The sequence below is a fragment of the Rousettus aegyptiacus genome, unplaced genomic scaffold, assembly GCF_014176215.1.
Source record: "Rousettus aegyptiacus isolate mRouAeg1 unplaced genomic scaffold, mRouAeg1.p scaffold_m13_p_5, whole genome shotgun sequence".
Lineage (NCBI taxonomy): Eukaryota > Metazoa > Chordata > Mammalia > Chiroptera > Pteropodidae > Rousettus > Rousettus aegyptiacus.
Genome location: NW_023416308.1, coordinates 65,138,134 through 65,154,716, shown reverse-complemented (window position 1 = coordinate 65,154,716; position 16,583 = coordinate 65,138,134). Strand labels below are relative to the sequence as shown.

The 16,583-nt window shown below is 37.2% G+C and overlaps 1 protein-coding gene across 6 annotated transcripts in view; it reads right to left on the bottom strand.

Annotated features, from left to right (window-relative positions):
• Positions 1 to 1,814: 1,814 nt before the first annotated feature.
• GRM5 (glutamate metabotropic receptor 5) overlaps positions 1,815 to 16,583 on the bottom strand; it is a 402,927-nt gene continuing 388,158 nt past the window's right edge. For 3 of the 6 annotated variants that reach the window (XM_036221802.1, XM_036221801.1, XM_036221803.1), the window contains one exon: positions 5,731 to 6,631. In XM_036221802.1, the coding sequence (XP_036077695.1) occupies positions 5,731 to 6,631 (901 nt within the window). Of the gene's footprint in view, positions 6,632 to 16,583 lie in introns of all 6 variants that reach the window. The other 3 variants (XM_036221804.1, XM_036221805.1, XM_016153165.2) reach the window with 2 other exon arrangements.

The following is a 16,583-nucleotide window of genomic DNA, read 5'->3' as shown; positions in this document are numbered from 1 at the left end:
CTTTGGTCTGGAAAGCTAATTTAAAATATTTACACTTGTTGAGGTTAAGCTGATTTTTCTGTAAATACTTTTGGTTTAGGATTCTAAGAATGTCCAGAAAAGCCAAGTCTAAAGGTTTTCTTCATAGAATTACGTTATTAAAAGCATTCTTAAAAAATAATAATCAAGGTGAAATGTAGTAACTGATTCAGAATTTTGAAATATTTTGAGAAAAAAACTTTAAATATTATTCTTTCATTTAAGGAGATAATTTCATTAATACAATCCCATCTATTTCCCTGCCTCTCTAGCTAGCTAACTATTGTAAAAAAGTAAATGCTTAAGAATTATTTTTTAAAACTGATCATCCACATACAGTATAACCAAACAAATTTCCAGCATTAAGCATGAGTTACCACAGAAGAGAAGCATTCTTTCTGTGGTGTTGAAGGTTATTTTTCTAAGTCATCCTAGATGAATAAATTCCAAGATTACATATGAATTCAAATGCCAATAGCTTTCTACTCTCTCCCACGATGTAGGCTTTAAGTTGGATAATAACAGCTCCACAAGTAATATTGGACGTAACATACCTAAGCCGCTTGCTGTTAACTATATCTGTTACCACTAATGATAGATACTATTTATTGAGCATTTATCATGTTCCAGGAATGATAGAAGTGAAAGAAATCTCACAGATTATAGTAACTCACCTCTGCATTTAAAAGAAGAAAAACTGAATTGTAGAGAAGTCAAAGTAATTTTTATCCAAGGTCATATGGGACAAGGTAATAGAGCCTGACTTTTAATTAAATGCCATATTTATTGCATTAGCTGGTTTTGGCTGGCCTTTCATGATTCTATGAAGTCTCATAAGACTCTTTAGATGTTTAGAAGATAATTTTCTGTTTGTGGTCCCAATATGTCACCTCAACCTCAAGTTTATATAAACATGTTTATTTATGTTACTTCGGAATAGAAGACACCAAAGCAGGGAAGGATTTCCCTTTTTATGATCAGACATATTTTGTATCAATTTTATTATGTACTATAAGAATATATGTATATAAATGATGCGTATAAATAAATATAATGTAGGGAAGCAGAGAGAAGCTATATTTTAGAATCTACATTATCTTTCTCTTCAACACATTAAGCATTCAGCCTATATTATGCTTTTAGAATTTACCTAATTTTTGTCCAGGGAGAGTAAATTTGCTTCAGAATACATCAAAGTAAAAAGCGATTTGACAAGTAAAAAGTTTTTTTCTGGGAAAATTATATAGATATGCCCATTCATGCACATACACATGCAAAAATATGTATAAATGGACTCAAAAGATAAATATCTGTATAGATGTGTGTATATCTATATACATACACATATATCCACACATAATTTATATTATTTTTGTGATGTTATCTCAACACAGATAATTGTGAAACTATATCTATAATTTATCATTTATATTTTGTCTTCCAGACACAAAAAACATGGTATAGTCCCTACATGCTTCCTTGTTTTAAAAAAGCACTTATGTCTTAAAATGTATTTGTAGATGTCTTTTGGGACAGCATCTCAGGTTGGTTTGTGTTTGGTTTATATTTTTGTTTTACTCTACTGTCCATAGGCTTACCATGTAAACTCCATAATTCAAACGTGTACATCATTCAGAATTTAAGATAAGTAAGAATATGGCTCCTTGGGTCTTATAAAACACTATTAAGACAGCAGTTTAAACATTTAAGGGGAAGAATCTTAAAGTCATATCATAGTTTCTTTTTTAATATTTTTCAAAAAGTAACTGACTTCACAAACACCAACTATAACATGATTTAGACAACTAAGAAACAGGCAAGTGTATTTTAAAATGCTAAAATAAAACACATTTATACAAGTACAAAGCGAAACAATCTGATAAAAATGTTAAACTTTATGAAAAAAAATCATTTGCAATTCACATCAAAATAATTTAACATTCTCTATCGTTTTAATAGTACAAGCTGCAACAGAAAAAGAACAGATACGGGCACACAATTTTAAAACCAATCAGTTATAAGTGCAGAAAAAAGTAAGTACAAGCACTTGTAGTCCACAGAAATCTTTTAGAATTGGCACCATCTCCCTAAAACATCTATATTCTATATAGATTTCTAATTACAACACCACCAGCAGCTGCCATTGAAATCTAGAAATACACACAATATACATAGTATATTTGTTCACATTGGGAAGATCAGTGAAATTCGGCCAACTATTTTATACATGCCTCATTCTTCAATAGATAGTAGACAATCTCCCAGGCCTCAGACCCTCTTTAAAGTGAATTCTAATTTATCTTTATGCTTTTCACTGATCTATATTTTTTCACAGTATAAAATTGTAAATGGTAACTATAGAGATTCTGACAGCTTGAGGGTTATTAATAAGCTGTGGCTAAATGTGAACTCAGATAATACCTTTGAAGTCTCCAAAACATGTACATTTTGCTGGGAGACTAGCATAGGAAATTTTTTTTTTCTTCTTAATAAGTGTTTAATTCATGGTCTGGAAGTCACAGAACTGCAGTAGAGCCATTGTACAATTCATTTACAGTCAGAAATAGCTCCTAGTCCTTCTGATCACTTGCTGGTAACAGCAGTAACTTGGGAAAGCCTGTTACTATCAAAGCTTAGCACGTTCGGGGATTTGGTTTTTATTCTTCACTTTAGTCAAATCTCATATGGTTCTCCTTTCCATACGCCCTTTCTGTTCCCCATCCCTAACTTAGGTAGATGGTTCTTCCCAATCCAGATATGGTCTTCTCAGGTTGACCTTACTCCTTTCCCCAAATTGAAGAATGGGTGGACTGCTTAGTTAGTCCGTATAACTTGATCAAGCCAGGTCTTCTCTTTTTTCATTCAGGGACCAAATCGTCCTTTTGGGTCACTTTTTTGAAACTTAGCATATCACTATACTTTACCCGTCCTTTTAGTTCCGACTGAATTATCACTGGGCGCCAGGAATAGATTATTTTCAAGGAAATTCAATGAAAATAAGTACCCAAATGACTTGTGAAGTTCATATCCTAGCCCTAGAATGAATATTCAGTTCTCTTTGTATTGTAGATTTATTACTTGGAACCTGGTATTAGAATTGGCAGACACAGTTAGCATCATTCCAAAGTAAAAGATCTCAAGAGTGCATTACCGATCATATGTATCATACAGTGTATTGAATGAAGTGGCAATGTGTATAGAAATACAGAGAAAAATACATCGTGTTCTCAATTTGAATCAATTATTTTTCTTATATTTGATTTTAATTTCATATGGAATTATCACATCACGTTAATTTATCTGCATTAAATTTTAATCTCTAAGGAATTTTCTCATAAATTAGTGTACTTTTTAAAGAAATATGTTACTAAAAAGTTAGAAAATAAATTTGAGCATGGATAAAGTTCAAAAATGTTCTTCTATTGGTCAACACAGTGAAACTTGTACTTGAGAATAAAATGGAAATCGATGTAGGAGTTATATAAAACAAATTTTAAAACTTAGATTGTAGAGCATACTTAGAAAGGTTTCAATGCCTAAGAAATCAAGACAATAATCCCCAGGTGAATGCCACCCTTTTGATGAGGATCCAGGTATAATAATACTTCAAAATATTTACATTTGTTTTTCAAGTAGAGGCAGACATTTGCTTTCAACAAAGCAATAAAATTAGCTAGATTTGTTCTGTTTCAAGTGTGCCTTTATAATATTTGAGATCGGGGTGTTCTCATAATGTTTCTTTCTGCCATAGGAAGTTTGATTTTTTTTAATTTATATCTTAGTAAATTGATGTTAGCTTTTAACATTTTTTATTGAGAGATTTGATTGAAAATGTAATGTAAGAACAGGTATCAGGAAAGTGTATTCATTATAGCTTTTAAAAGTGGAGAATGATAAATTATGTTGATAGATATATTTCCATTTCTCAATTCCTTTTTTAAGTAGATATGAAATTAAAAATATATACCAAAATAAGGATATTGAGCAAAAGGAAAAAGGTTTTAGTTATTTTTTTCTCTGCCAAAAATATACTTCTGCCTCACAGCAAATCTTTTTCATAAGGCTATCTTTAGTATAAGGCTGGGTCAACTGAACTTTAAATTTATAGGACACCTCCTCCTTTTATTACTATCCTTTTTTAAAAAATCAAAAACATTTGGCACCTGAGGATAGCTGTAATGGGAGGAAGAAAGACTAGATGCAGGTCTTGAGCTATGAATCCTACCTGTATGAGCCTATCAAAGTACATGTATTTCTATGATAACTTTAAATCTCTTTTCTGCAGTATTTAAAAAGTGACAGTATGAAGTGCACAAAATCATATTAATAATTATTTTAAAAAGGAAAATATTAATAACTGTTTGGCCTCTTTTTGGAATGGCTAAGAAAGATTGTGTGGTTTATATTCATTAAGGTTCCTCTGTTTTAGTATTCTGTATTGCTTTGAAAAATCTACATTTGTCATAGTTTATAGCTTCCCTGTTTAAGCAGCCAAGAAAAGTTAAAATCACTGCTCACTGGCATGGCTAAATCTCTGCTAAGCCAAGCTGACAGTTTAAAATTTCCAGTGTATTAAGACTGTGTTAATTTTTTGAACAACAATCCCTCCAGTCATGACAATGTCTTCGTTGGGTCTATGGACCATTCTTCCAGTGGTGGGAATTGAAAAGAACAGAGGAGCTCTTTGTGCATCAGGTTCTTAAAAGAAAAGAATGAAGAAGCCCAAATGTTTATGTTAATATTTTAGCTGGCAATGCTAATGGAACAGCATTCATAAGGAGGAGTGGCCACATTTCATGAAAGAGCCAAGCTGGAGCTTAAGAATTATTATTATAAAGAGAATTCCCAGCTACACAACGCACCCCAGTGAGGGAATTACAAAACAGTATTCCAGAAAATATTTTTTTGCTACTCCAGTATTGATTTGGCAACATGGTGAAATAGTCAAGAAATCTTCCACTGGTTTTCTTGGTTAATGAAGGTGAATTGAAATAACTAGGTGGAATCCCGGATGCAGGCTTTTGAAAGAGGATTTCGCAACCAAATTGGAGAGGAAAGTCTCTGGAAAAAGCCCTACATACATCAGCGCGGCACTCATTATCCAGCTGTGCGTTATGCCTGGGACTCACTCACTACGCCTTAGTAAATACCGGGCCCAAGTTACCGCTTTTCAAGGTCTTTAAAGGAAAGACGAAAGAAAAAGAAAGAAAGGAAGAAAGAAAGAAGAAGGTACAGGTTGACGTTTTGGTCCCAGATTTTGAGTTTCTTAGAAAATGTACATTCATGTTTGGTGAATCAAAGAATCTTCTGGGAAAAGAACTAAAGTAAACAAACGAAACTTTTTACAGTTACTTATTAACTATGCGTTTCCCCTCCAATATGCTGTTTCACACTCATTGCTTCCCTAGAGCAAAGCTCTTGGTATGTGACTGTTTCAACAGACTCCTTGTCAGCCCTCAAAAATATAAGCAGTGTTTCTAAAAGCCCCTGTTTTCTAAGGCCACTAGAAGAAAATCTGCCAAAAGATTTTGTAGTTGGTGTCTTCGTCGGTCGATGTTAAATAGCACTAATAATCTCATGTTTCCATTACGGGTTTACTAGGCATCTTCCACCTCTGGTCTTAACCGAGCGACTACGCTTGTCACTGTGTCTGTGTGAAACACCGGCGGTCTCGGGTCCGGTCGCGGAACCCAGCGTCGTTTCCAATGACATTCACAACGACGAGGAGCTCTGAGTGTAATCTCTTATGATCAGTGTGTCATATTTGGGAGACGATGGGATACAGAGGGCCGACTCGGATACTGGCGAGTTGGGGGTTGTACTCCCTGAGTCCACCGAGTCTCTGAAGGGGGACGGAGGGGTGAGAGCCACCAACTCCTCCAGCTCCTGCTTGCCGGCCGCAGCCTCCGGCCCGGCCGCGGGGGTCTCCCGGGCAGCGCCCCCAGCCGGCGGGGCCGCCCCCGCGGGCTGCGTGCCGCCCGTGACCTCGATGGCAGGCAGAGGCTGGATTTCGGCGAACGTCGTCATGGTCGTGGGCAGCTGGATCTCTTTGGGGATCAGGTAGGACGAGCAGAGCGGGGCGCCCACGCCGGGGCCGGGGCCCGCGGTGGACAGCATCATGGAGTTGAGCTCGCTGATGTTGGCGGTGAAGCGGGTCACCACGCTGCTGATCTGCTCCATGAGCGAGCCCTGAGAGGAGCTGCTGCGCGCCGCGGGCTCCGAGTGCAGCGACGGCACGTCGTCGTCCGTGCGGCTGGCGGAGCCCGCGCGGCGGCTCAGCGTGCTGATGGGCGACGGCGAGCGCGGGCGCGCGGGCGCGGGGAACTGCTCCTCCGCCTCGGCCACGTCGTACAGCGCTTTGGGGCCCGCGTCCGGGGGCTCGGGGGCGCTGGGGCCCGCGGCCGCGCAGCTCGCGCCGCCCGTGACCCCAGCGCTGGCGCCCGCGCCGCTCGCGCCCAGGCCGCGGCTCTCGGTGCTCTTGGGGAAGGGTTTGATGACGGCCGTCTGGTTGGGATTCTCTTTCTTGTTGATGTGGATGGACAGTCGCTGCCACAGGTGCTGCCCCCGACTGCTCCTCTCATTCTGGGCCCACGTGACGGATTTTCCATTGGAGCTGTGGAGAGATGAAAGAGACAGGTGACTGAGCCAGGTCAGGGGCTGGCTTTCCCAATGGTGGGTGGTTAGAGGGCTTAGAATGGGAAGGACTTTCCTTGTTCTCTCAGGAAATAAGGCATCAAGAGGACACCACGGAAAGATATTTGGGAAATGGCTTTTGTTTTGAGTTAAAGGCTGCTTTCATGTAACTGGCCTTCTTTTTATCATTTCCAGGAAAGTGTGTCAAGGAGATATTAATAAGGATGAAGGAGTATTTATGGGGGTTTCATGGTAGTTCTGAGCCCAGCCAGTAGTGTAACATATGGTTATACTGAAAATATAGAAAGGGGGCTTGCAGTATCGTGGTTGTGTGTAGAAGTGTCTGGTACAGGCCAAGGGCCCTAAAATTGACAGCCTCTGAAAGAAAACGTTAGAACTAGGACCTAAACATACCAATCCAGTCATCAAAGGGGAGAGGTGGGGTGAGAGTCAAGGGTTACCAGGAAGTAGACAGTGTTTCCAGTTCAGTTTTTATTCTGCAGCCAATGGTTGGTGTATTTAACTAGGGATTTCTGTCTGAACTCTTGACTTTGAAGATGCTTTTACTGAGTCTGGTTTATCTGCTGGAAAATACAAATTCAGTGAACATACAGGAATTTCTAATTAGAACTTTTCTACTTCACAGAAAATTTCCTGACACATTCATTTTTAGACCTTAAATTTGAAATAACAATTCTATGAGGGAGCATGCTGTATATTTCCTTTGGCATTTAGCATATTGCTTTCAAATTAGGGTCTTGATGAGTGTTTTCTGACTGACATGATTTCTAAGGGCCTTCTTTCTCTTCCATTTCCTAACTAGTCCTTTCAGTTCCACCCTAGGGTCTGAAAGTTGCTCTTCTGAAGATGCAACTGGCTCCTCAGCCTCAGAGACTGACTATACCATCCTTACTGCAAATAAAATGACACAATAGCCTCTGAAGCTACAGACCCTCTATCAGGAACCTCATGGGTGGTCAGAGGAGGATGTGGCCTGACCTTCAGGGATGGCATATGGGCAGATCTTGGTGCAATTTCTCATCACAAAGAAGTCTGAGATCTCTGTAACTAGGGATCTGTTATGTCCAGACAGCTGTGTCCAAGAGATAGCCTTAGGCAGTCTGTGGACAAAAGGCTTTGGCTACCCAACTTTATCTTCTCAGCAAGTGATTATTAAACTTAATCGTGCATAACACTCATCTAGGTTATTTTCAAATTCCCAGGTAGGACTCCAAGAGATTCTGATTGGCTGGATTGGGTTCCAGGGATCCATGTATTTTACAAGCACACTGCCCCCTGCTCTCCTAAGTGATTTTGCAGTAGGTGTTTCACAAACAAAAATTCCAACAGGAAGCTATCCTTTCTGGGTTCCCGCTGCGGCCTTGGTCTCCTGGAGGAGGCCAAGCTAGAGGGCTGACCTGCCTTTGCCAGGTAGGGGACTGAATTGTGTTTGTAGCCCACCTGTTTTGGGATGCCTGACTCCAAGTGCTAGATCCACTCTGCTTGAGATACCCACTCCCTTGATAACAGACCACTGTATCTGTAGCCCCTATAGCAAAATGCTTCCTGCCTCTTTCCCCCATTTCTTCTCATTTCTTCATCTGTCCTTTTCCACTTTGTGGTCTTACTTTCTCTGCTTCTTCCTTTGAACTCGCATTCCATTTAATTTACACAATACATTGCAAACTCGTGTCCTTCAGAATTCTGGAATGTGAGATGTCTTTTACCTTCACCTTTCTTTCTGGAAGATTATTTCCAGGTTTGAAGGTTGCTACGCATCCCCAATAGCAGGAAGGGCCCTGCCAACCTGTTAACTTTTGTTTCCAGGAGAGTTTTAGGCTTTATTTTTTACATTTTGTATTAACCTGACCTGCCACCTTTTGTGTTTTTAATGCATTACTTTTCTTCTTCCCAGGCATTCACTAACTCTTGGAAATGGCACAGAAGAAATGGGCCAGATTATTTTGGGGATTTGACTGAGAGGATGGTTGCCAACTCCCCTTTCTTCCCTACCAGTAGGATAAGAAACAGACATGTTGGGAGGGACGATTAGTCTTTCAGGTCTCTGAGGCAACTTTTAACACAAAGCATGGACTAGAAACTAGAAGTACAATTGGTTTTATTCTCCAAGTTTTACTCTAGGGAAGTTCTTGCTCCCAGAACAGAAAGCTTTTGATGGCACATAACTTTGGGTAATAACAAGTCTTTGGGATCACATGTAGCCCATGCCCCAAAACATAACAGCAGTTTGAAAAACCTTTGGATGAATGTGTGAGAAGGAAACTATCCTCGCCAAGCAATCCACATAAAATCTTTGCTCACAGTGTCCATGGTCATGTGGAAGAGAAAGCACCAGACCATCTGAGTAACAATAGACATGGACACCAAAGACCCAGAGAAATGGAGTCCAAATATGAGCACTTTATTTCGTTTCTCGGGTAATAAAAGTTTTCCATTTACAAAGTAAATGGAAACTCCTTAAGGAAAAAAACTGAGTTATGACATTAGTCTGTTTGTTAGTAGAATATAGTTTCCATGAAGACAGGGACCTTATCTATCTTGTTCATTGACCAGCAGGGTCTTAATAAGCATTTGACAGATGAATAAGATTCTTAAGATAACGGGGCCTTTGTATGTGTCCTGAAGGTGCAATGGTCAAAGGATTCTAAAATCTGAGTTCCAGTTCTGGATATGCCATACTGGATGCTTGAAAAATAATAATCTTGTTAAGCCTTGGTGAAAAACAGACAATATATCATTTAGTGAAGGTTGTTGTGAAGATTTAGGTCAAAGGGTTTGGTAAGGAGAAAGTTTTTGCATGCTATGGGAATACTATATTTCAGAAAATAAAAAACGATACTCAGCATTATTTTGAGTTCTAGTTTGGGGAACAGAGAATTCAGTGCAAAGTAAAATATATGGCAAAGCCATAATATTTCTGGTTGTTTCTCCTTAACGTGGCCAACTATAACAAAAATTGGAGTTCCATAGGGTTTGATCTGTGGCCTGTCTTTTCTCCAGCTGTGTCATATCCTTCTTGGGTGATCACATCTACTTCAGAAAATTTCACGTACTTCTACATTTTGGTTCTTTCAGAAATGCTCTTTCATTGTGCTCTGTCCTCTCTGCATTTTCTCCTTTTAGCTTAAGCACTTCTATTTTTCTATTTTGCCTTAATTGCCTTTTTCCGAGGGATGCTTCCTTGACCCCACCCCTGACTAGATTAGGTTCCCATAGTCCTTGCATTAGGCACTTAAAAACTCTTCGCTGTGTGTGCCTCTCATTGCTGACAGAGTATTATGAATGCACAGATAGAGGGTTCTTTGCTGCCTGTTATACCATAGTACCCATTGCATTGCTTAGAATACAACAGGTGCTCAATAATATTTTGGGTCAAATAGTTGAGTATATAAATGCATTTCATTTAAAACATTTTATACTGAATTGTTTTCCTATTAGAATTAAACTTTAAAAGTAATTCAGTATTAATAAAGTTCTTTTTGTCTTATGGATATAGTTTTTGTATACCTCACTATATGAAATAGTACTCAGTGTATTTCATTAGCTAAGTATGAAAATGACAAAGGATTTTTTGTAAGATATATATATATATATGTTTTAATGAAACTTCTCAGTGATGAAGCTTACTGAGGCAGTATGGCAGTGGACCCAGAATGTGAGCCCAAGGTCTGTCCCTCAGTGACACCGGGCAAATTACTTAACACTTTTGAACCTCTTTGCTTATTGGTAAAAGATGGAAGAAATAAACTTCCCCTGCTCACCTCACATGATTTCTGAGAGGAACCAAAATGATAATACACTTGAGGGTATTTTATGAAGCAAAGCACTTCTGCAAGGGGTTATTTATCGCCACCAAACCTTCCATTCAGTCAAGGTACAGTGTTGTTTATTATTACTTAGGCTGCACTTTTTTTTTAAAGCATCAGGATTTTACATTTGTCCAAGGGCCATGAGGTAAGAAAAGGAAAGGGAACTTTTCCTTACCTGTCATATCACTTTACCTCACCCACTGAATATTCTAGGCATTAGAAAAGAAGGAGGAAGAAAAAAAAAGAAAAGAAGGAGAAAGAGGTATAGAGAGGAGACAGGACAAATAGTTTGCTACAGCTGCAAAGGAGGACAAACTGGCCAAAACAACGACAACAACAACAACAACAACGACAAACCTTGGTCTTTCTAGGCACCAATTAAACTTTTGCAAAATAAAATATTATATTATTAATCTATTGTAGTATCGTTTATGACAGTTGTTCTTTGTTTGGGGGGAAAAAAAGAACCATTTCAATGTATTTGAGGGCTAGGCTTTTGGTTTATTTGTTTTCTGTTTACATTTTGGATCTGCCAAAATGACATCTTATATCTGTATACTCACAAGTTTATTTTCCCTTTTTTTCTTTTCTAGGTGGGACATAAATAATTTATTCATTTCAAACTGTCTCTGAATGTCAGTTCAATGACCTCTCCCCATTTTATCTGCCCAAACTGATCTATGTGATTTTTTTTTTTGGAACTTGTTTTAGGTTTTATTAATAGCATATAAGGCAATTAAAATTCTCAGTGTATTTCACTGAATAGAAAAAAAAAACTAAACTCATTCTTTTTCTTTTGTTGCTGTTTCATGGGTTATTAGTACTTTATAAGATGCATGAGTTTCAGGGCATCAGAACAATCAAATATATCCTCTGAAAATTAACAAATTCTTTTTATGAAAAAGTTATCTTAATTACTGACCACTCTTGCTTGTGATTTTGGGCTGAGGGGTAGGCAGAAGACAAGTATAGTATGATTTTGAGCTTCCTAATATAAAAAATATTTACAAAATAACTTGTAACAGCATTAGCTACCATGTCTGTGGAATGACATCAGAAAATATTAGGTCAGTAAGAGAATTTCATTAATTAAGAATATTTAAACAGAAAATTTACAAATGAAGTTCCATTTTCTGCTCATTTTATTAAACTTTTTTATCAATATATTTTGTTTTCAGTGATTTGTTTTGAATTATGAAGTATGAGAATACAGTTTTTAAAAGATACCTAGGAACTTGATATTGTTTATATCCAGACATTATAAATTAGGTGGAAAATTTTCTTTCTAGACCTTGCCTAAAAATTGATGTCTTTATTTTGACAATTACACTGAGAAATACACTATAAAGTATAAGAATATGGCAGAATCATCTATAGAAATTTTCCCAGTTACAGCATAAATGGATGTAAATAGCTATCTTGGTGACAGAAACAACTTAATGGCCATGATGATGTATGCATTAGAGGTGTATGTATAGAGAAAAATGCTTGAGTAAATGGAAGTGAAGTCAAGGACTACATTACTGAATACAGACATGATAATCAACGCAATACTACCTCCTTTTTACATAGTGCTTTATAAAGCACTTTTAGGAACACTCTGTCAAAGGTAGAGAGGATCAATATCTTTATTCCCCTTTCGAAAATGAGAAAACTGAAGCTCGATGAGATTAGGTGATTTGCCCAAAGTTAAGCAGTTAGAAAATGGCAGAGTGGAACTCATATCATATCATAATTTTTAATTCCATTTTCTGTGATAGTACACTGTCTATGTTTGCTTTTTGAAGCATGTTCTCCTTATTCCATGGAAAGGAAGCCTCTAATGCTACCTGGTGATGATATGTGTTTTTAAGTAGATAAGTTAGTCATTAGATTTATTATCCCTGTTATCCTATACCTATGTATTTCTTAATCATATATTTTGCAGTCTTAAGAAAGTACCCTAAATATCTCTCTTTGGTCATTAACTCAGATACCACAGGTTGATTGAGCCCTATATTTGTCATAAATAATAAATAAATGGATGCCTTAATGATGAAGGCACTTGGAACTTACAATCATATAAATTAATATTATATGGCACTTTTCAGCTTTTTTGCTCCAATGCTGTCATCCAATAAAAGACAATTGTCGTATACATAGAACACTAAATTCCTACCCTGACAGTTCTAATTCTCTCATTTTCTCTCTAACTTATTTGGAATACTAGTAAATATGAATGGTATAACTGCAAGCATAATCTTAATCTGCACCATTTTGAAATATTATTATTTCAACTGATATTTATAACTGATAATATGTGATACCTTCTCAAATGATTTTATTCATTAATGCTTTCTGATATTATGGCTGAGAGTTCTTGTTATAAAAGATTTCTGTCAAAGGGAGTAAAATTGAATTCAAGAGAGAAGATACATACAGAAGGCTAACAATATGTTACTCGTAGTATTGTCATAGAAAGAGGTTGTTTTTCTTTTCCTTAGGCCCTTGAAATGAGGAACCAGATGGGCATATGGAAGGGTGCTAAGGATGAGGAGAGTGAAGGGTGGTGGAAAAAGCAGTCAGTTCATTGAGTTTCTACAGGGTACAGATCACAGGAGATTCAAAACTTCACAAGAGGAAGAAACCATTTCTAGTAGGAGGGGAGGGAATGCCCAGGGAATGCTGACTGCTTATGGGAGACATATTTCAACTAGGCCTTGAATAATTGGTAGATTACAGCAAAATACAAAAAGAGAGTGCTAGGCATTAGCCTCCAGGAAGAATAGCAATGACAGTAGTTTAGAAATCCAGAAGGAATTTTTCTAGAGTTAAGCAGTAGCGCAGTTTGCATGGGGATGGAATAAGAAGTTAAGGCATCAGACGCTAGAGCTTGGACTTTTTTGTCCACTATAAAAATTCTTCCTGGCCACCTGCTACCTGCAAGAATCTTTCTTTTCATTTCTTGCTATTTGAATAACTCAGTAACTAAACTCAGGCTTCTTATTAGTGTCTAGAACATGTAAGTGATCTTTATATATTCATTCATTTATTGATCAATATATTAGACTAGAGAGATGGTCTAATGCTTGATCAATAAATGAATGAATATATAAAGAAATACTCATGGCTTCTTTTCTGTTATGCTTCAACTGTAGAAATTCTATGTTGTTATTTAATATTTGACATATTTGATATTCTTTCTTGAGCTCAACAAAAATAATTGAATGCAGGAATCATGACATAATCTTCTTTAAACCCTCACCCCAGCTTTATCCATTGACCTTCCTATGTCAGGAAAATGTTAAGGCTTTATTAATAATTATTTATTAAGTTAATTAGTCTTTCAGACAATGAGGAAAAAAGGAGATTGACATAAGTAAAATAGTAGTATCCAGAGGAGACTTAAGAGCTTGTTTTCACAGTGCAGGGATACAGTGTTAAGATGCTAACGTGTGTGACAAAAATGAAGATGGAAAGGAATAAACTAATATGAAAACTGTTGTGAAAGAAAAGACATTTTGTCTCTGTCCATTAGGCTTTTCTTGTTGGTATTGGTGGAATTTGGAGAAAAGGTTGCTCACTGGGGAAGAAGTTTCAAGGAAGGATTTGCAAATAAAGTGGAATTTAATGAGGGCTTAAAGCCTGGGGAATCTTAAATAACATGGATAAACAAAATCCAATTAATATGTGTATTGCATATGTGGCAAAGAAGTTAATTCCACATGCTTAAGCTCATGAAACCCAACAACCCTAGGAGACAGACTTTCCTCTCTCTTTTAAGAAGCTGGGGAGGGAGCAGTGGCTGCATGCTTCTATGATATTTCCCCTAGCGCTCACCTTTTAGTAGGCATTTAGTCCCTGATAAATTCCTTGTGGAAGAAAAACCACCGGCCCTTATTTTAACTTCTCTTTGGTTTCACAGAAACACAAACCTTTTCAAAATGTTACATGTCCATTCAGGGTGGGTTATTAAAGTGGCTAATGATTCTAGTACAGCTACTACTTCTTCTAAGTCTTCATAAAGAGAAAACATCTAACAGAGGATATAATGTAGGAGCATGTGCCAAGCAGAGGCATTTTGTTGGATCATGACATAGTTTTCTTTCTCAAATTAACTATTTCTTATGATCTATAATTCAGTAACCTGGACTCAAACCTCAAAGCTAAACTACTCCTTGTATGGTATTTCAGTTCTAGGCTTTAGATGATGTGCTTCAACTAAGGTGAGAGGATTTTTTAAATTTTCAAAACAGGAAATAATTTTTTCCAGCAATCACTATGAAGCCCAGATTACAGTTCAGTGAAGAGAGAAGGGATGGGGGAGAGAAAGAAAGAAAAAATAAAAAACAGTTGTTTTGTGCCTGTGAGCTGAAATGGCCAGGAAGACATTGTGAAGGAATCCAGCTTGATTTAAACCTCGAATAAAACATGAGATTGGGATTGATGGCAAAGGAGAGGAGAGTTTTAGGATGATAATAGCTCCCATTTGAATAGAACTTTATACCTTGCAAGGTGTTTTCACCTACATTATTACATCTGACCTTCAAAACAGCTGTCTGCATAGCACTTACTGGATGTCATTTTAAATTATTTATCTACAAGTTTGTTCCTGCACCAAACCTAGAACATTCCAAGGGCAGCGACTCCCTGCACCTCCTGTGGTGTCTGGTCTGGGGAACAGGCTTGGAGTGTTAGGGAAATGAAGTGAATTCCATCACCTTGACAGGTATAGACAGGTATTATTAACCTACACTATAGATGCAAAAATCGAGGCTTATGGAACTTAACTAAGCTGCACAAGTCAAATAAAAGGCATAACAGTGCCTCCAATCTGTTCCTAAATCTAGTCATTGACACTATACAATACTGTTTCTGTGCTAAGTGCTGAGATGCACACATAAATCAAGGGGCTAAAAGGACATACCCTGGTGGAAAAAATGGCAACACCTAAGTTTGTGTCTGTAAAATAACCTGATGATAAATTCCAAAGCTCTGATCTGAACATTACAGAGATGAATCTTGAGGGCATTTGGAATAAGAGAATATCACAAGATTTTTACAATGGTTGCTGAAAATGATTTCTGTTTAGACAAAAGACTCCTTTTGATCTTAAAGCATTTCAGCTAAAGCATGTCACGCTCTGGCTACAGCTGGAACCAGGTTTTAAGGTCTCATCTCTAATATAAGTTAGAATATTAATTGGAAATTGACTTTGGGAAGGAATGGAGGGAAGACTACTTATAACAGTCCTAATCTATCACTTAGCAACTAGCTGACTTCTATTGTTCTGGAAAGGCAAAGTCTTTCTCTTCTGTGGATTCTGAATTTTATGTAACTGTATGCATAGCCTTACCTGAACACTGAATTCATGTTTATTATTATTTAGTTTCTATTACTCTTAATTCTATTTGTACTGACACATAGAAATGATATCAAATGGGGACTTAATCTGATGCATAAATTTTCCTGTGCAAGAGGGATACTGTATAACATTGCATTATCTGTTTTTCTGACTCTGTCCCCCAATAGACTGGAGGTTTTCAAGGACATTAGTCAGGTCTTGGTTATCCATTTATCTCCAGAGTCTCATGTTTAGCTAGTAGTAGGTGGTTAATAAATGAACACTAAATGAAGTAAGAAATAATTGAATGAAAGGCAAAACAGCCCTAACACAGACATCACATTTTGGGGTTACTTTTCAAATCTGAGCTCTTCCTAATTCAATAATAACTATTACTATATCACTGTTACCAGATTCTCTAAGGCTTTATTAAACATTTATAGCCACTAAAATTAGATGCTACCTCTACTAGGTGAAAATCAGTTACTTAAGTGATTGATTGGAAGTTAATACTTGACATAATTGATATCATGACACAACAAAAATTAAAAAAAAAACAAAACAGTACCACCTTCCTTCCTTCTAGCACTGGTTGGGGGCTATAGATCTATTTCATTTGAGTAAGGGAGCCCTTTCTCAAAGAGACTGGGAGGTTCAGAATGTCTGTGCCTTTCCTTCATGGGGTGTAATATGAGCACATCAAACATATACTCCAGCTATACTTCATTGGAATACCCATGCTGAGACAACAGATAATAACATTTTTTGTTGAAATTTTA